Here is a 21,582-nt window from a genome sequence, read left to right on the forward strand (position 1 = left end):
TAAATAAAAGGCTATTTTAAAAAAAGAGAAAGAGATTAAAGGAAAAAAAAAATATTTATTTATTTATTTATTTTGGGGGCAGCTAGGTGGTGTAGTCTCTATTCACAGAGCACCAGCCCTGAAGTCAAAAGGACCCGAGTTCAAATATGGCCTCAGACACTTAACACTTTTCTGGCTATGTGACCCTGGGCAAGTCACTTAATCCCAAATGCCTCAGGTTAGATATCTATAGATAGATAGCTACATATCTATCTATATAGATATATAGATACATATTGATATATATATTGATATTTGCTCACATTTAAATATATTTGGTCTCTGTATTCCTTCATATTTTTAGATGTATTTAAAAACGTTATTCTGAAAAGTGAACCATGGGCTTTACCAGATTGTCAAAAGGATCCATCATACAAAAACAAGTTATGAAACTCCACATTAGACAAAAATGATGTGGATTCCAGTACCATGGTCAGGACTACCATGTTCTACTAGAATGAGATAGAATGTCATAGTTGAATAAGATCATCTTCAATCCATATATTGACAAGAATCCTTTCTGTAACAAACTTCACAGTATGCAGCCAAGCTTGGCTTGGAAGATCTTTCCCTTCTAAATAGTTGTAATCATTAAGAGCTTTTCCTTGCATTGGGTTAAATCTCTCTGTAATGTTCACTCACTAAGCCAAACATTTATTAGGTGTCTTCTGTGTACCAGGCATAGCGTTAAGTATAAAAGGAGGCAAAAGACAAACCCTGTCTTTAGGGGTTTACAATCCTGGGATTGTGATGGGAGAGACAATATGCAAACAAATGTATACAAAGTGAGTATATAATACAGGATAAATAGAAAATAATCAAAAGTGGGGAAGCACTGGAATTAAGATGAGATGGGGGAGGGAGGCTTCCTGTAGAAGGTAGGATTTCAGTTGGGATTTAAAGAAAGCCAGGGACATTGGTAATCACAGGGAAAACATTCCAAGCATGGAAGATAGTCCGTAGAGGGATGGAGAGTCTTGTTTGTAGAAAAGCCAGAAGACCAGTGCCATGAGATCAAAGACAACATATCAAGGAATCAGGTATAAGAAAAGAGAAGGTAGGAAAAGTTGGTTATAAAGGGCTTTTAATGTCAAACAGAGGATTCTGCATTTGTACCTGCAGGCAAGAGGAGGCCACTAGGGCAGGACAAAGTTAATTCTTTCAGACAAGGACCTTTTCAAATATCTGAAGATGGTGATAAGTTATTTCTTTTCTGGGCTAAACATTTCCAGTTCCTTCCATTAATCTTCCTATGATACCCTTCATTATTCAGGTTGCCCTCCCTTAAATATCAATGTCTTTCCTAAAATGTGGCAGCCAGAATGGAATATAACATTCTTAAGAATATTCTGCAGGCAGCTAAGTGGCCCAATGGATAGAGTAGAGTCAAGAAGAATCTTTTTTTTTCTGAGTTCAATCTGGCCTCAGATATTAGCTGAGTGACCCAAAGCAAGTCACTTAACCCGGTTTGCCTTAGTTTTCTCCCCTATAAAATGACTGGAGAAGAAAATGGCAAACCGTTCTAGCATTTCTGTCAAAAAAAAAAAGTCCCAAATGGGATCATGAAGGAGACAAGACTGAAAATGGCTTTACAACAGCAAAGGTTATTTTAACACGGGTAGTGGGACTATTCCCACCTTCATTCTATAACTATGCCTCCCTAGTCTTGTTTAAGATTAAATTAGTTTTTCTGACTGCCAGAGTAGTAATATTATTAACTCATTTTGAGCTTGCAATCCACTATAACCCTCAGATCTTTTTCAGGTGATCTAGTCCTTTCCCTCCCCCAAATCTTTAATTACTGAATAGATTTAATTACAAATCTATTAAATGCATCACTATTCCTAAGACACCACAATATTGACATATGGCCCCCAATAACACTGCTTTTAAATGGATTTCCTTTTGAGTCACCTTTTAAAGTCTGCTTTAATAATTAATTCAATTGCTTGAGAAATTTCACCAAAATTACAATGTAGTCTTTGATTTAAAGGCAGCAAAAGAGCTGAGCTTTCTCTTCTGCAGTTGGCATTCTAGTCCACATCCCTTCATGACCTTTAGTTAGCCATAGAATCCAGAGCTCATGTAGCCTAACCCCCTCGTTTTACAGGCAAGTAAAGTGGGGCCCAAGAGGGAAAACAGGGCACAGTGGGAGCAATTAACAATTCTGGGATTCAAACCCACCTCCTTAACTGACTCTCAAAATCAGGTTCCTTCCATTACACCATTTTTGTCTCTTCTCAGAACTCAATGAAGCTAAAGACAAACTTCCAGATCTGAGTGAAGCCCTTTTGGGGATTTTGGAAGGTAAGATCTATATAAATTCTAGGGGTTTGTTTCCATTATGTAAGGTAGGAGCAGATTGGTCAACGAGAGCCCAATGGTGAAAGCATGTGCTTTGATGAGCTTGGTTCTAGAAGTACCTGATAATGAGTAGTAAAGGATGGGGGATAGGTCAGAGTTGACATTTATTCTATAACTCTTTTCTATTAGTTTACTGAGTAAAGAAAATAGCTAACATTTATAAAGTACTCACTATGTAGCAGGCATTGTGCTACACACTTTTACACATATCTCATTTGATCCTCACAAACCCCCTGGGAGGTGCTATTATTGGAGATTGCCATTGTGTGGGGAACATATCAGAATGAGACTTGAGTCAATAGCATTAGAAAAATCTCATTGCCTCTCAAAGGGCAAGGGGACCCTGAGAGAGGGGATTGAGCAGAATCTCAGCTCCGGGGACCTACTCCACCAAGAAGAACGTGGGTTGAGAGAGCCGAATCTCTATCTCTGCCAGCACCCTAAGATAATGCTCTACCCTGTCTTCTCCATCAGAACACTGACATAAATCTTGGGCCACCTGTGCTCTTTATGCCAAATCTAACTATGTTCTAGGAATAGGACTTGTATTTTGGGACACATGCCAATCCTCTCTTTCTCAGCAGGCAGGGAGAAGGAACCTGGGAGTGGTAGGACACAGGATCCCTAAGTGACAGGGGAAGGATGAGAGGAGCATTGATGTGCCAGTGCTACAGTGCCCTTCATTAGGCCTAAAGCACAGGAGCAGAGAGAGTACATTAAGTAGGTCTGTGAAATACTTGTCACAGCTTGCTAGTCACCTCACAGTCAGTATAGAAAGTAGGCCTTCACTCGGGGAGGCAAATGATTTTTAAGAGATTCACAGGAGCCTTGCAATAGACTATTTACTAACTTACCATTATCACACTCATCCCCACCCCTCAAGCTTGGAAGGGAAAGGAGGTCTCCCCTGAAGTTACTGACTTGTATTTTCCAATGTATCAAGCAGACACACTTGTCTGGGGCTCATTTTTAAAAGCTTGAATTCTGGAGCCTTAGGAAAAGAATAGTGCCAAAAGGTATTCCTCTAATATACCTCAGTACCATCTGCATCATACTGCAGGAGCTGCCAACGCCATTCTTGTCCACAGCACTGCAGTTTGCCTGCCTAAGGGCTCAAAGGCTGCAGTTCTGTGGGTGTGCAATCAAAACCTGATTATAAAAACAGTCTGTGGTCTCTCTTGTGGTTCTGAATCCAAAATGCACAGGGCAGAAAGATTTCATTTGGTTTTTCAGCTCCAGTGAATAGAAAGTATAATCACAAGGCCTCTTAAAGAAGAGATAAGGAGGGGTATCATCAAACAAGAGAAAAGAAGGTGATCCTCAAATATAGTTGATTCAATGCTGGAAGACCAGCTCCTTCAATGACAACAAAAATCAATTTAATTGTATGTCTGAAATTGGTCTACCTGATCACATGAAAAATAGTCAATTTCCCTCTTGTCTGTGTCCAAAGAAAAGAAAAAATATAATTTAATCATTCTTTTACTTCTCTCTTCATCTGCATACTGGAAAGAGGGAAAAAAATTGCACCAACCAAGGAAGAACCAATGAGAATCAGGTTATTTTCCAAAAGAATAATCCCTTCAAGAATCAGTACCCAAAATGCCACTTCAGAGTTCCCTGGCAAGATACCTGAGAGGCCAGTGGAAAGCTAGAAATCCTACCTGCAGCTCCTTGTCGGAATATTTCTGAGGGTTTTTACTCCCTTGGCTCTTCTTACGGAGTTTCTTCAGCTCAGCCTGACACTTGTCAAGTGCGTCCCCTTTGCTCCTTTGCTCTGTCTGGTATTTCTTAAGTGCAGCCTGAGAACAGATGACAGAAAAACAATGATCCCTTTGTAGTCCAGCATTGGCTCTCTGCAGATCAGATAAGAATTTGGCTCCTAAGGACCACTTCCCATCCAGCATCCTCTCCTCTCTCTCTGTGGTCAGCAGCTAATGCCTGGGGCCCTATAGATCATTAGGAAAAGTAGTATGTTCAGCTGCAAGGTAAATAGGTAGAAGAAGGGGATCACAATTTATATATGGCTTTCAAGAGAATTTCAAATCCTCTCATCTTCCAAATTCTGCCACTGGATGAGTGGACGGCTAAGAGGGATGGCTTCTTGGTACCTTATCCCTCCTTTAAGGCTTAGCTCACTTCCTATAAGATTCTCAGAGTTGTTAATGATCCTCTTCCCTGCTAGGTTTCACCCCTCCTCCACCCAAAAATTTTTTTTCTTGTATTAATTTTAGATATATGTTATATTTTCTTCTCAGTATTTAGTTGTTTCTCCTCAGCAGAATGTCAAGTTCTTGGGAGAACTCTATCCCCAGTGCGTGGCATAAAATAGGTACTTAATAAAATGCCTGCTGCATTCAATCACCTAACCTTCAGATCAGCATCCTACATTGAATACTGTCGCGTTGGAAATCCTACCTCATACTACTAAAGGTGACTAATATTTCTTATTAAGTTCTTTGCAACAAGGATGAATGAAAGGTCTCACATCAGCAACCTTGTATTAGGGAACTGGTTTGGGAGGGGGAGGAGGCAGGGGAAAGAACAAGGAAATAGCAAGGGGAAAACTAGATGAGACCACAGAAGGGTTAAGAGCAAATGACAGGTGGGTCTAAAGAACAGCCAAATAATTCAATGAGCTTTACTGGAAGGAAAAAAAAAGCAGCCAAAGGTGGGAGCAGGAGAGGGGCACCAGAATCAAAACAAGGTAGAGTCTTGGATGTTTTGACCCACAAAATTACAACCAGGATTACACTACAGGTACTTGGTTTCAAACAGGCAAGAATTTTAGGAGGGTCAAGGTGGAACCCACCTGTATGGGAAGCTCATAGGAAGTTGAGAAACCTTCAGACTGGGGGAAGGATTTAAAAATAAAGAGTGTCAAGGAACCTCAGAAAATACACTTGATTATCTGACAAATGAGAGAGAGAGAGAGAGAGAGAGAGAGAGAGAGAGAGAGAGAGAGAGAGAGAGAGAGAGAGAGAGAGAACTAGGAGAATATAGTTTACTTACACTTAGGTACCTGGAATCTAATTCCACTTTCTGCTCCAGCTGTGTGAGTAGTTCATTGTGAAAAGACTTCAGCTAAATATAAGAAAGAAAACATTGAAGCATTCCCTTAGGAGTCAAGTCTAAGCAAATATTTCCTGATGATGAGAAAAGTCACCTGCCTGCTCATCTACTGGGATAAAACCGAGAAAATAAAAACAACAGATAGATCACAGAGCCAACCAGGACATAGGCCTTTTTTTTTTTTTTTTTAAAGCCAAATAATTTTCTTGAAGATAGCCCAATCCAGTTTTGAAAGATGAGCTTATTCCTGTCTAGATAGATAAGGAAAGATCAGCTGATGAACTTAGGGAGACAGATGGAGACCCATATGGAGCCAAGGAGACTGCTTGGAAAACACACAAGTGAGCAGGAGACAAGGCAACGGTTGACAGTTTCAGCATTTATCAACCAAGTTTAAATGGCTTGATTTCACATGGATAAAAATGGAGACAGTCTTCTCTCTCCACTACAGTGCCAGCGACTCCACTGAGACACTGATTAACTGTGAGAAATACCTCCAATGTATAAATAGTGGGAGGAGTGACCCCCTCACTACAGACAATAACATTTCTCACCAGGCCTTTCTCTCCACCCCACATGTTATTTTCTTTGGGTTCCACTGTCTGCTAAATTGGCTTTCCCTTTCTAGCAAAGCGGCTCAGCAATATTTCTACAGCTTCTTGACAGCAGCCCCATGATTGGGTTATTTTACAAAGTACATCCATGGCCCAACAAACTGTTAGGTCATCTTCTGAGCCTCAGATTGCTTACTGTGTCCCCATAGGCATCTGACCCATCCACCCTCTCTCAGGGAGAGTCCAGCCAGGGGAAACTTGATACTCACCATCTCTTCTAACTGATTCTGAATCTGCCTGTGAACTTCTGCCATCTGGAAGAGTACATCCCCTGAAAAGATAAGATCACAGCAGGGAAGGAAAAGAAAGGGGGGGGGGGGAGGGAGGAGGGCAAGAAGGGAAGTAAAAGAAAGTTAAATTAAATGGTTCAGGTTCCCTATATACATCACATACATCCATATACCTTGGACGACTGAGACACTGATTCTAGTGGGATTAAAGAACTGACACCACAGAGTTGAAGCTTTGTAGTCGACAGTTCCAGGAACTGACTCCGTGGTGTTTGGAGATTGATGGAGGATGACATAATTCAAATGAAAAACTTGTTTAAGTTGCGTGATGGGCATGAAGAGCCAAACTGCTTGGGGATGGGAGGATATATTTCAATGACTTCCCAAGGCCTCTTCTGATTATGCAAATGCCAGAAAAGAGACAAGAAGGAGCAACATCACTACCCAAACTCAAAATATAATGTATGAACAAACAACTTTGGGATCTTGTAAAACATGGATAGCTTGGCATTGGGTTACTGGGGTGATAAGATGAAGTGGTGGTATGGAAAGCTCCCTGAAAAGCAGGAACTTAATGATATTTCTCCAATGGTGGAAAGAATTTTGTTCAAATATTTAAAATAATGCATCTGACAGATGAAGAGTACGGGCATGTTTAACAAAAATGCACCAAAATATATGTATGCACTTTCTACAAGTAAACGCCCCAAACCACCTTCAAAGTTAAGCTCTAACAGGCTAATAAGCACTTTTGGTTGCCTGGGCTAAAGAAAGAAAACCTACTAAGGAAAGCTTTGTCAGGGAAAGACTCCAAAGGCTTACTTAGTTCAAAGTCTACAATATCAAACCATTTCATTATTCTAGTCTGCTGTTTAGGAATGAAAGAACAGCGGGAGAAAGAGAGAACCAGGCTCCTAAATTTCAGGGTGGGAGAGAAGTGAGACTAGTTCCAGTTATTTTTCTGATGTCCCTTCCAGTTTTATTAATTAAAGACAAATTAGAAAGGTCCCTCTGTGCATAAGTTGGATGTTTTAGTTTGCAATCAAGGAAGGCATTTCTATCTGCAGAGCCATTTGCCTGCAGAGGACTAATTATTCGATCCTGCCATGCTGCTGGAATTCTGCAGCAGTCTGTACACTGCAGGCAGGCAGGCAGCAGCAGCAGAACCATGGGGGCTTCTGGTACTCAGAGAAACTGAGTGAAGAGCAGCAAGACCCCTTGGGAAACAATGCTTTCTACTTCTGCCCTTCTCTCTCTAATGCACTTCTCTAGTGCAGAAATACTTCAGAGGTTCTGACAGTTCCTTGGACCATTTGCAAAACACAGATTAAGAAATTTAAATTGTAGCTGAGCAAAAACTAACCGCTGCTGCAGGTCATTTCAATCCTGGATATTAACAACAGAGATTCCATTTAACACTTGTCTCAGCTATTTATATTTTCCAGTGGCTCTGTGATTATCAGGATTAATTTACCTAAGACAACTCTGGAAGGCAGACTGATGGTGAAGTTCTGGGTCTCAGCCACTATAGGAGGGATAGAATGGGTAATTCAGCCCTGTGGCTTAATGGAAAGAGCACTCAATATGGAGGCAGAACACCTGGCTGTACTACTTACTAACTGCCTTTGAATAAATAAGTCCCTTTACCTCACTGGACCTGTTTTCTCATCTGTAAGACAGGGAGAGTGAAAGTAGACTGGATAATCCCTTATAGCTTTAAAATCTCATCTTTCCTCTTTCTATTCCTGCCTCCACTTAAAAAAAATCCATCACAACACTGAATGGCTAGAAAGAACCTATACACATACTCAAGGAAACCTGGGTGGGATGAAAAGATGGAAGTTTTTCTTTAGGGCCAGATACTCCTTCCCCTACAAACTCTTTGGATTTCTTATGCAGTTAGTTAGTGCCTCCATTCCAATATTCCCCTTTAAAATTCAATTAGTAGCTTTCCAGTTGTACTATAGGCAGAGGTCAGCAAGCAGTTTCAAATACTGCTCTGTCCCATGCCTTTAAGCATGGGGCTTAGGGAAAAAGCTGGTAATAGAAAGATTTACTTCCACAAAGCTTCAAAGCCAAGGAAAGGAGCTGAAAGGCTCAAGTGCTAGGAGCCCACACTACTCACTGAAACCATTTACACCAGGCATCAGAATTCCATCAGTTACCAAAAATCTCTGCTTATGTGCTCCAAATAACAGAAAACAAAGGATCTTTCTTGAGGAATTTCTGGAATTTTCTGAAACACTCAGACATTATCTTCCTAATTCTAAGAACTTTGCAAGCTTTGACTGGCCATAACTCAATAGTAAACAATTTAATTCACTTATTACATAACTATAGGCTGAGGTCAAGTAATATGTCCTCTTTGGGGCTTGGTTTCCTCTTCTGTAAAAATGAAGGGTTAAATGCAATGTTAAAGATCTCTCATACGTCTGACATTTTGGTTTGAGCCATTTTCTAACCTCTAAAAAAAAAGATCATTTTGAACATGTAACATGCCTTTCTCTTGGCTGTTCAGTCATTTTTCAGTCATGTCCAACTCTTGGCGACCCCATCTGGGGTTTTCTTAGCAAAGATACTAGAGTGGTTTGCCATTTCTTTTTCCAGCTCAGTTTACAGATGAGATGAAGAAATTGAGGCAAAAGGACAAATGATTTACTCAAGGTCACATGGCTAATAAGTATCTGAATAGAATTCAACCCAGGTCTTCCAGACTCCAATATCTTATCTACCATGCTATCTAGAGAGCATGTTTGCATGCCATAAAGGGAAGAATAGCTTCTACCATAACAGTTGGACACTCCCCAAATTTACCATTTCTGAGAGATCTCCAGGCCATTTTTGGAAATTTTACCCTCAAGAGCCATCATCTAGTAAATAGTCCAGTTTTATGGAAATACTCCTATCCTGATAGGTGGAAGCCATTTAAAACAAACCATGAAAGGTTTTCTCTTCCTTGAAACCCCCTGTATCTTTAGGATCACCTATGATGGATACTTTTGATTCCAAAGCTACCCTAAAAGCTGACTCCTTTTGCTTTTTCTATCATTCAATCTTGAGCACTAGTTATTATTGCCCAACCACCCTCCTCCAAGCCACAAGATTTGGGAATAGACTTTATTACTGGTCCCATGTGTCTGCCAAACAAGATTTCCTTCTCCTCCTAATTATATAAGAACACACTCAAAATAGGCTGCTTCTAATATGCAGAATTTGGCCAGCTACTGAAGTTCTAAGAAACTGATTTATGCTTTTTCATGCAGGACCATCGACAGAGGGACTACTTTGGCAAAAATTTGAAGCTGTATGGATTCTTGTTGAGGGAGACTGGGGAAAAGAAGATATGTGCTTTCCAAAAGAAATACTAGGAGAAAGAACTTATCCAATAGTGGAACCAAAGCTACTATTTACCAGAAAAGATTTGTTGCACTAGGAGTTAACAAGAAAATAAACATCATCATTTATTATACTCTGTGATAATCAATCCAACTCAATGAGAATGACTTCCAAAATGGCAGCAAGCCTGTAAGATTCACCTCAACTGGCAAAGGGATTCAATTAATCATAACAGAAAGGCTGTATATAAATCCGAATCACCTCAAAAGATTAAATTTATTACTCAATCCAGATCATAGTGAGTGTGTTCTAATGGCCCCCAGCTCATTCTCCTATTCTTAAGAAGTTTAGTACCTGACATATAATCTTCATCTCTTCCTAGTTCTTGTCCTCATATTAGGGGACTTCAACAAACATGTTGATGCTCCTGAAAATACTCAAACTTCCCAGTTTCTCCTCCACTCATCCTCAAGCCACATATAGTAAAAACCATGAACTAGATCTTGCAATACTCCACAATGGCTAAGAAATGAGAAGAGTTGCCATCACTTAAGACAACCTATCCCCCCCTCATCTTGCCCCTTCCTCTTGCCTTGGATTATTCCAGAACTCATCCAAGAGGCCAAGCAGCAGCAAAAGTGAGCCCCAACGGACGTCCTATCCTAACTGCCCTTGTCTCTCACCTGTTCCTCCATACTTGCTCCTGACTACCCTGAAGCCAATCCAAGATTTGTGAAGAATTTTAGAAGCATCACTAGACTGCCCTTACTATCTTACCTACCCCCTCTGCCAAGGCTGATTGACTGTTCAATAGGGCTTGAATGAGATGGGAACCAATAACTCTATTTCTTTTCCTTACTATTTGCCCTGAAGTCTCCCCCATCTTAATTATTTAATTTAGGATCTCTGCACTTTGCTAACTTTTGTACTCTTAGGATTCTTGAGCTTTTCCATCTTCTCTACAGCTAAACTTGCTTTTCTGTGTTTTCCCCCAGTTTGAATGGGGAACTCCTTATGATCAGAGAGAGTTTCACTTTATTTCTAGCCAGCATTTAGTACAGTGTTTAGCACAAATAAAGTGCTTAATAAATGATCCAATATATCCATTTCTTTATTTTCTTCTCTCCCCAAATTTAATCTTCTATTAAAACAGCTCAACTCTATATTGTCTTTATATCTCTAATCCTACAAACTTTTGTCTTATCACAACTCATGATCTGCCAACTCCAACTTTGAATTACTTCTACCACCTGCCTCTCCCTTTCTCTAACTCTCTCAACTGAAAATTTTGTCTCACATTCTATTAAGAAAATGGAAATCAATGACAGAAAACAATAATGATATGGATTAGAGGGGATGTGGGAAAACAGGGACACTAATACATTGTTAGTAGAATTGAAAATTGATCCAGTCATTCTGGAGAGCTATTTGGAACTATGCCTAAAAAGCTATAAAACTGTTTATATCTTTTGATCCCAGAAGTGCTACTGCTGAGTCTATATCCCAAAGAAATCATAAAAGAGAGAAAAGGACCCACGTGTGAAAAAATGTTTGCAGCAGTTCTTTTTGTGGACAAAGAATTGGAAAATGGAAATTATAGGTGCTCATCCATTGAGGAATAGCTAAATAAGTTATGGTATATGAAAGTAATGGAATATTGTTATTTTATAAGAAAATATGAACAGGCTGATTTTAGAAAAGGCTGAAAAGATTTACATGAAATGATGCTTTGTGAAGCAAGAAAAACCAGAAAAGCATTGGACACAGCAATAGCAAGATTATATGACGATAACTATAATAGAGTTGGCTTTTCTCAGCAATTCAATGATCTAAGACAATTCCAAATCCAAACTTTGGATAGAAAATGCCATTCACATCCAAAGAAAGAATTATAGAGACTGAATGCAGATCGAGGGATACAATTTTCATCCTTTGTTTTCTTGGGTTTTTTTCTTGTGATTTTTCCCTTTTGTTCTGATTTTTTTTCTTCCAACATGACTCGTATGAAATGTGTAAAAAATGAATTTACACATATAACCTAAAAAAATAAAATTCAAAACAACAACAACAAAGAAAACAGAAGACATTTGCCATGAGCATTTTCTTCTCCCCTAATCTGTATCATTAAATAACCTGATAAAATCCCACATTCTGCTCCTTTACTCTCATGATAATGTTAGCTCTTCTCTTTGACAAACCTAATCTTTTTACCTTTAACCTTGTTCCTTGAGAGCAAAGACTGATTCATTTTTGTTATTGTATACTCAAGTGTCCAGAACAGTGCTTGACAGCTAGAAGAGCTTAAGAAATAAATTAATGGACTAATGAGGATATATAGGATTAAAAAAACCAAAAACATTTAAGTCAGAGTTCCATACGCTTATATTTTATTTTATTGTACTCAGATTTAGGTTACTAAGAAAACTCCACTTGACTGAAGAACCAAATACTAGATGCTGTAAGAGAGAGGGAATAGAAGGGAATAGTAGACAAAGCCTTCCCTAATCAAAGAGTTTATAATGTAAATGGGAAAACAAGCATATAACACAAAGAAATCCAGTTCAGAAGAACTTCAAAAAAGTAGATAGGTGTGGTGGAAAATAAAAACACCACATAACAAATCTGCTAGATGACCTCCATGGTGTCTTTTCCATTTCTAAAATTCTGTGAAAAATGAGGGTAGGGCAGGTGATACAGTAAATAATACACCAGCCTTGAGTCAGGAAAACTCATCTTCCTGAGTTCAAATCAGACTTCAGATACCTTCCAGTTGTGTGACTCTGAGCAAGTCACTTAACTTTGCCTGCCTCAGTTTTCTCATCTGTCAAATGAGAAGGAGATAGAATAAGCAAACCACTCTAATATATATCTCTGCGAAGAAAACTACCCAAATGGATCCAACTCATGAAGAGCTGGACATGGCCATACTAATGGATTGAACAACAACAATGAAAAGTGGAGATGATGAAACGTAAGAGGTGGAGTGGGAAAAGACACAAACAAAAACAAGAACAAGTATCTAGATAAAACCACTCAGTCCAACTGACAAGCATACAGACATCACTTAATTCAATTAAATTAATATTTGCTAAGTACCACAGAGTACACAGCATCAGAGCAGACTCTGTTCCCTAACATGGTATGATAATACTGAGCATTCCACAGTCATGGCTTCCTCTCTCCCCTCTCCACCTCTCCCCCCCCCCCAAAAAAAAAAAAAAAAAGGAAAAGGAAAATATTCTCACCACTAACTTTAATTAACTCTGATATCCCAAATGCCTTGTAGCACAATAGTACCAAATCTTTCCACTGATGAAAGAAGCTGAAGTGGACAGAAAAGCTATAAATGTCTCAATTCTTGTGGGTTCACCCCAAGATCCTTTCCTTTGCTGTAATAAAGTACTGTCTATTTCTCCATAGAGATTCTTTATTAAGGAACCAGCCACTCCTGTGAATCTGAAGAGGAAGGTGGAAGAATACAACCACTGCTCCTAGTAAGAAACTGGCAAGTCAAGCACGGCCCCAAACCACCTGCTCCCTTGGGAACAGATGAAAACCACAGTTACCACAGCAGAAATGGTTTCATGTGGTCCAGAGGAAGCCCATAATTGCATGTGGTTAAAGGTAAGCTACATTGTAAATAGAGAAATGAATGAATCCCAGTTTTATGAGTCCAGAATCCCTAACAGCCTTAAACCTGGAGAAGGAGGCAGCCTGACATAGGGAAGATAAAGTACAATCATGTATACTGTTTTCATTCAGTATTCTGTGCCTTGGTCCATAGTTCTATACCTGAACCAACTCCTTTATGGGATACCATGAATTCACAGCAGATGCCCCAGAATATACTAAATGAATAACTGTTTGGATGACAAGGGAAGGCCTTCTCAGTACAGGCCCAACACAATACAATCCTGAAAAAGACCAGTCTCTCCTCTTCTCCTACTCACCTTTAAAGAACCAGATATAGTGATTGAGGAGCAGTAGGTCTCAGAGGTTATTCCAGAATGTCAAATGATTAGGAATGGCATCCTTGTCGAGAGTGGCTGCTAATGAAGCTGCCTATACTGAAGCTGATGTTAGTTGCCTAACCTCATGGAATTTGCTTAAGAGAGAATACTGTAGGAAAAGAACAAGGATGTATTTTACTATAAGACTTAGCTATTCTTAGATACAGATTCTTAGATCTTCCACAGAAGAACCTGTAATTTTTTTAATCAACATATACCCAAGCATTGGTCTAAAGGCAACCAATATGGAGGCAGCATGGTATAGTTGAAAGAGCCCTGGTACTATAATCCCAGTTCTGCCACTCAAATGTGAGACCCTGGGTAACTCACTTCATCTTACAAGGCCTCAAGTTTTCTCACCTGTAAAATGAGGGGGTTAGAGTTGATGACTTCTAAATTCTCTTCCAGTTCTAAATCTATGATCATAAGATCCTAATTATAATGTTACCATGTTATCTACAAAAGTTTCTGTACCCTACTTGATATTTTGTCTTTTTATCTCAGTGCCACACCCCAAATGAACAAATACTTGTCAATTGGCTAATTTGTAAACAAAGATAGCCATACTGACCTCTTTTAAAAAATCAGCCAAAATCTGATGATGTATAATGTACAATCTTGGTCCTGAATGAAACACTCTTTTTAAAATGTAGTCTACAATGTCAAATATGGTTGATGGTTGGTTGGTTGGTTTTGCCAACAAGGAGTGTACTATGTTGGATTATTATTATTATTGTTGTTGTTCATTAGACATAGATAATAAGAAAGAGATGAGTTAAAATCCTGTCACAAACATTTATTATGTGAGCTTAGGTTTCCTCATTTATAAAATGGGGCTAATCATGGCTCACAGGTTGTTGTGAGGAACAAATGAGATCACCTATGCAGAGTGTATCGCAAATCTTAAAGCTCTATATAAATGCTAGCTATTATTATTTCCTTAATTTTTTTTGCTTTTTACAAGAAATGGTTCAATGAAATGTAGACCAAGAAGAAATGATGATGGTATTAAAAAGAAAATGCAACCCTTGGAGTCTTTCAAAGTGGAAAAAGCCAATATCGTTACTAATACAGGTACCAAAAAACTGTCATGCTGTTAAACAAGAGAAATAAAATCATTTTTAAAAATTAAAATAAATGTATTTTCCCTTGTAGACAATAAGGTTACGATTTCTTTCCCAAGGGGGTAATGGTTTCTTCTTAATGAGTCACAATGTTCTGTTCAGTATTTATGAAATACCTGCCATTCTAGCCATATTTGACCTATATGATGGAGATTAAACTCCAGAATATAAGAATGGGCTTATTATAATAGTAGACACTCTTTTAATCAAATCTTTAGCCAGCTAGCTGATAACAGTACCTAGCTTATCTTTCCTATGGCAATTAGTTTGGATAAAGCAGCTGCCATATGAAGATTGAATCATGAAGGCAAAATATTCTTCCTATCATTTGGTGCAATGGGGAAATGAATAGCTAAAGTGGCACAGTGGATAGAGTGCCAAGCCTGGAGCTAGGACGACTCATCTTCTCAAGTTCAAATATGAGCTTGGACACTGGTTGTATGACTCTGGGCATTTTACTTAACATCTCTTTGCCTCAGTTTTTTTCAACTATAAAATGGGAATGATAATAACACTGGGAATAACTAAGTGGTGCAATAGATAGAGCACTCAACCTAGATGACATCTTCCTAGTGCAAATCCAGCCTCAGAAACTTACAAGCTGTGTAACCCTGGGCTAGATGCTTAATCCTGTTTGTCTCAGTTTCCTCATCTGTCAAATGAATCGGAGAAGGAAATGTCAAACAACTTCAGTATTTCTGCCAAGAAAACCCCAAATGGAATCATGAAATGATTGAACAACAAAACAATAATTGTACTTATCTCTCAGAGTGATTGTGGGGATCACATAAGACTAATCTGCAAAACACTTTGAGAACTCTAAAGCTCTATATAAATGCTAGGCTATTCTTAACACACCATATGTCTGGACACAGAGTTGGAACCATAATTATCCCAAGAAGTTGATGTCAAGATGAAGAAAATGGGATTTGATATTAAGTATTTTTTTTGGTAAAATTCTTCATATGAGAAATGTAAGTGAAATGATTGAAAAGAAAGCAAATTTTTCTCCAAATGGGAATATAGTATCAAAAACTATATTTGAAATTATCCAGGTATAATATGGGAGTAGAGACACCAACAGCAAATTGAATGTCTTTTCTATCCATCAAACCTTACGGAGTTTACTGAAACTTGGAGGGGCATATCAAAACATAGATATAAAACTAATCATGCTCTAAAATGGGATCACGGTCCATCTGAGCTGTGATTCTGTACCTCACGCCAAGACCGCCTAAATCATCAATGGCTACTGAATGACAGCTTGCACACAGGTGGGGAGATTAGACAAAAAGCAACACAGGGTAAAATTATTTCCACAGCTCTAAATCTCAATCTGGTTGCTGAACAAAATAAGACCACATGGAACATTTTTTTAAACTGATTTTGTGAACATCTATAGGAGGCCATATCAAGTTTAAAATCTGCAAGAAATTGGTGTAAGATATTGTGTTAGCTACCAAACATTTTAACTCCTGCTGGGCTGTAAGATGCATCCCCAAAGTGGAAGATATTATTTGGGGGAAAGAGGAAACCAGTTGGGTTTGAAAGACATAGCCTATAGAAAAGCAAGATCAAGCAGTGACCAAGGCATTATGTCAAAGTCATCTCATGGACCAACTGCTTAAATGATTCAAAGAACCTTAAAAATCCAATACCATCAATCCAAAGAGGTTCCAAATGTCCATTGTCCAGAAGAGGTAAAATTTTTTTCTGCTAAGTCACTTAAGAAAAACATCTTCATAAAGCTTATATTATTTCTTTCCTTTCTGGCTTCCAAAGGGCTGTTGGAGCTGGAAAATACTTTCTTCAAAAGCATCACAAGATGAGAATTTCCAGTAGCATTTTGTTTTGTTCCTTTTTCTCCCATCTCACTCCCACATTTGTACCTTTCCATCTTTACTTGGCCTCTATTGAAACGGGAAGAAAGAAACGGAAACTTCCCTGTCCAATCCTTCTAATCTAGAAAAGGAAGGAGGCAGGGCAAACCTGGTAGAGAGAATCCAAAACATATTCAGAAACAACTCATCCATGTAAACATGGCTCCCAGAACAAAGACACATGTGTGGATCTAAACTCGAAAAACAGGGTTTAAAATAGCTGGCAGCACAGTAAACTAGAAGAGTAAGTCAAAATAAATCAACATAAAGATCCATCATCTGATACAGATTGTCATGGTTTTGAAGAACATAAATAGTTCTGGGATGAATGGGTCAGTTATTTTGGTCCTGTATGGCAACTCAACAAATCACCTCTAAGGAAGTGGGAAGGGAAAAGAGATCGGAGAGAAAGGCACATGAAGACATTACAAGTATAACATGTTGTATGTGTGTCACACCCAAAAAGAAACAAGTTTTAGAATGCACCCAGTGAACACAAAAAAATCCTCAAACTAAAAAATATTAACCTCACCCAGTTTATGAAATAAAGAGCTTAGAGTTACCATTTTGTCATCTCAGGGAAACTGACCTGCAAGGGATAGAATGTGATGGTTTCAATCATGTTTGATTTTTTTTTCCTTTCTTTTGCAAAGGAGTGAGGAAGTGATAATCTTCTAATTAAATAAACCAGTCCTTTAGGGTAAAACCATGTCAAATGCATTAGCATCCTAGAAAGAACTACCACACCCTATTCTTGCCAATAACTTTTGATACCTTAGCAATTCAGGTGGCTAAAAGGTTAATTAATGATTCACCTTGTCTGTATTCTAAAAATCTAACTCTAAAGACTTTCAAAGTGTGAAATTAGCATGGCAAATCTGAACAATTCAACCTTGTTGGGGGAACACCCTCCCAGTATAAAAGAGGCAAGGAAGGATTCACTCAAGTAACCCAAAACTAAGCTTACTTAAGAAAAAAAAATTCATAAGGCTGTGCTTTCTCTTCACTTCCCTCTCCTATAATGGGAAAAATGTTTTGGCATGTAATCTAACTAGGCTAAATTAGGTAGTTCCTGGGCTGGGACAATTCCCACTTTCCCCAATACCAGACAACGATAGAATGGAAGGTGGTAAGGGAACAAGTGTCTATTAAATGCCAGTAACTGTGCTAAGCACTTAACAAACATTACCTCTTTTGATTCTCATAACTACTTTGAGAGGTAGAAGCTATTAGTTATCCCCATTTTACAGATGAAAAAATTGAGGCAAATAGAGGCTGTGCCTTACCCTGGGTCACATAATTAGCATCTAAGGCTCAATTTGATTTCAATGATCCTTTCAGCAGTTGTTCTGTATACAGCCTACTGCTTAGGATAGAAGAGAAAAAGCCTTTTCTACAGAAAGTTATAAAGTATACAAAGGTAGTCTTCAGTGTTCTCAGCATCCTTTGTTTCCTCCCAATCCTTTTCTCCAATTGCACTGAAAAGATGGAAGTAGGCTAGATGGTGGCTTAGAGATCTGCCACTGGGGAGGGCAGAAGCAAGAAGACTGGGAGAACCTGGGCTAGGGGGAGGAAGTCACAAACAAAATCTCAAAAATCAGGGTGGAACTAAAAGGAATGTCAGCTGCTGAGGAGTCTGATCCAAGATATCTGTCACTTAGATATGAATATCAGTTGGTACTATGAGTAGTAATTTACATGAGGCCCATTGGAAAAACAAATATTAATGTTCTGTATAGGCAATGGAAAGTGAACAAAAGTTGTTTTTTTTGTTTTTTTGGTTTTTTTTTTTTTGTTAGCTTGACACAGCTATACTTTATTCAACCTTCATTCTGATTTCTTTTTAATGGAGAAGTTATAGCTACCAACATACAAACAAGTACAGTAGGGGAACTATATCTCTGGTCCATCGCTGGTACTAATTTGGTAAGTTCATCTCAAAGATTTTTAGTGGTATTTGTATCACCAGCAAATAGGACATCTGAACTTTATAATACACTTGCTGCCCTGGGCCAGTCCAACTTCCATCTAGAAAGTAACAAGCATATAATGAATTAAATTGTAGATAGTAATAAAAATTGAATCCATGAACCAGGGTACAGCTTTAAAAGTAGGTCTGTGTGATTCAGCACTTCATTTTAGCAGACTGTCCTAGAAGGAGGCAAAACACAGACCAGCCTGGGAGGGAGTTAGGGGACAGAGATGTGCAGGGAGGAGGTTTCAATCTGCTGCCTATCCTTAAGATAATTATGAACTAACACTTTCAAACTAACATAGTAGTTTAGTGAACTAGAAAGGCATTATTAAGGCCTAGTCTGCTATCCAAAACTTTTTCTCTTCATGCTTTGATAATTGCATTTCACCATAATTGTTTTCTATTGCAATCTTATGCATTTTATTCTACGTATTTAAAAGTATTATTCAAAGAAGGCGTCCATAGACCAAAGGAGATCCATTATACATTCACAAAGTTAAGAACTTCTTGCAGAAACCCACCCAGCTGGCTTCAATTAGAAAATGGGACCATTAACTAAAGTATTTTATTTCTTCAATTCATTTATTTTCAACAAAACACATAAACACAAATTCCAGGGAATCCACAGACAAGGATGTTGAGCCAGAGCCTGGACAAACTTAATAATCAAGGGTATGAATGCTGATACATTACTGGCTGTGTGATTTTAGGCAAACTGCTTAACTCCTCTATGATCTAAGACAAGTGCTGAAGAACATATATGGAGAAGCAGGTGCTAATATGCATTGATAGAGGAAATTTTTTGTACCCATGAAATTAGAGCTTTGAGAGAGGAAGAAAAATAGGGAAAAAAGGAAGAAAGGAAGGAGGGAAGAAAGGAGGAAGAAAAGGGAAAGGGAAGGAAGAGGAGATAAGAGAAAGGAATGGAGAGAAGGGAAGAGGGAATATAATTTTATTATAAGCAGGGAATCATAAAATATGTTATTCAGATTTTCCTCTTCCTTTACTAAATGACAATCACTTTGTTCTTCAGTTTTACCCATTTTAAAAATGAAAATAAATTACTTCAGGCTTTCTGGAAGCATGACAATAATCCATATAAAGATTTCTTTATTTGAAGTAATATGGATTAAACTATTATTAATGAAAGAAAAAAGGTATTTCCAAAGAATGTGCTAAACTATCAAATTTTTATTTATTTTTAAAGGGAACGTCTAAATAAATGGATTAAAAAGAGCCAATCTTCTATTTCAATCAGACCTGGCTATAACTCTCACTGACTTGTCTTGTTCCCAGCACATACCTTGAAAGATTATGCTTGGCTCTCCTTGGCTCCCAAAGAGAGCAAAACAAATCCTTTCAGAATCTACTGGTTATCTTACAGGGAAGGATATGAGTTAGAAAGAATTTATGGAGGGTTATAAAGTGCAGACTTATTTCTCTGTCAATAGTCTAAGGTATGTACATATACGACAGTCCAGTTAACAAAATAGAAGACACAGAGAAATAAAACAGACAGAACAGACAGAACACACACACACACACACACACACACACACACACACACACACACTCACACATACAGATAATACTGTCAATCTTGATATCTTTAAGAGAGAATCATATTATTTCTGTAAAACTACAAATAAGAAGCTAGAGAAGAAAAATTCCATCATAAAAATTCAGCACCTTCACACAACACTGCTTCCATCCCAGCTTAAAGAATCAGTTGTAATATGTCTCCTCTTCTCAAGAGCAGAGATCCCCACCCATACCTCAAGGTGTTTGATGATTCCTTCCTATAGATCAAAACTCAAACTGGTAAGACAAGTCAGTGGGGCAGGGATCTTTGAAATAGAGGGTTTTAAGTACCTGAAAATCACAACACATCTATTCCTTATCAGAACAATAATAACAACAACAATAAAAAAGTCTAAGGACTCAGTTACGTTTACAGGAAAATTCTATGCTTTTTCTTGTTGCAAAGAGAAAATAAAGTAATTGTCCATCAAGTAGGGAATGGTAAAATGAATTGTGGTGTAAGAATGCAATGAAATACTATTGTGCATTAAGAAGTGATGAGCAGGATAGTTTCAGAAAAATCTGGAAAGACTTCCATGAGCTGGTATTGAGTGAATTGAACAGAACCAGGAGAACATGGTACACTGTAACAGCAACACTGATGATCTCTGAATGACTTAGCTATTCTCAACAATAGAAAGATCCAAGATTGCAAAGGACTTATGATGAAAAATGCCATCCATTTCCACAGGAGGAATTGATAGGATGTGAATGCAGATCTAAGCAAACTATTTTTCACTTTATTTTTTCATGGTGGGCTTTTTTTGGTATGTTTTCTTACACAACATGACTATATATAGAAATATGTTTTGCACATATACAACCTATATCAAATTGCTTACCCTCATCTCAGGGAGGGAGTGAATTTAGAACTCAAAATTTTTAACAAATGAATATTAAAAATTATTTTTACAAGTAATTGGGGAAAATATTATTCAAATTCTTAAACAAGAAAAAAATACAAGAGATAAAAAGAGAGAAGTTTTTAAAAGATGAATGGTAAAAAAAAGGATTCAGTTAAGCAGGACAATTTTGTTACTATTGTGTTGTCTAATGCACATATTAAAAACTTCATGGTCACAGTTTCATACACAATCTTCTTTTTTGTTCTTTGTTTATTATGATATTGAAGTTTTAAGTTCATCATAAAAATGTTTTCAAAGTCTATAGCAGGTAGAAGTTAGATAATCATACTCTTTCTTCTTCCAAAGCTTTTGGCTTTTACTGACCTTCAGTTTAGTCTGAGCATCTTAAATTTACAATTTTCATAATATTTAGAGCTGGAAAAGTTCTTACACATCATCTAATCCAACCTCACCCCTCTCCAGTTTTACAGAGGGCAAAATTCATTGCAAGA

General features: G+C 38.0%; 1 protein-coding gene across 4 annotated transcripts in view; it reads right to left on the reverse strand.

Moving 5' to 3' along the window:
- The window catches only part of BAIAP2 (BAR/IMD domain containing adaptor protein 2), a 169,290-nt gene that overhangs the window by 68,663 nt on the left and 79,045 nt on the right, over positions 1–21,582 (reverse strand). For all 4 annotated transcript variants that reach the window (XM_051995410.1, XM_051995413.1, XM_051995412.1 and 1 more), the window contains exons 4-6: positions 6,299–6,360; positions 5,416–5,487; positions 4,068–4,205 (exon numbers count right to left, since the gene is read on the reverse strand). In XM_051995410.1, the coding sequence (XP_051851370.1) occupies positions 4,068–4,205; positions 5,416–5,487; positions 6,299–6,360 (272 nt within the window). The remainder of the gene's footprint in view (positions 1–4,067; positions 4,206–5,415; positions 5,488–6,298; positions 6,361–21,582) is intronic.

Source organism: Antechinus flavipes, chromosome 4, assembly GCF_016432865.1.
Source record: "Antechinus flavipes isolate AdamAnt ecotype Samford, QLD, Australia chromosome 4, AdamAnt_v2, whole genome shotgun sequence".
Taxonomy (NCBI): Eukaryota; Metazoa; Chordata; class Mammalia; order Dasyuromorphia; family Dasyuridae; genus Antechinus; species Antechinus flavipes.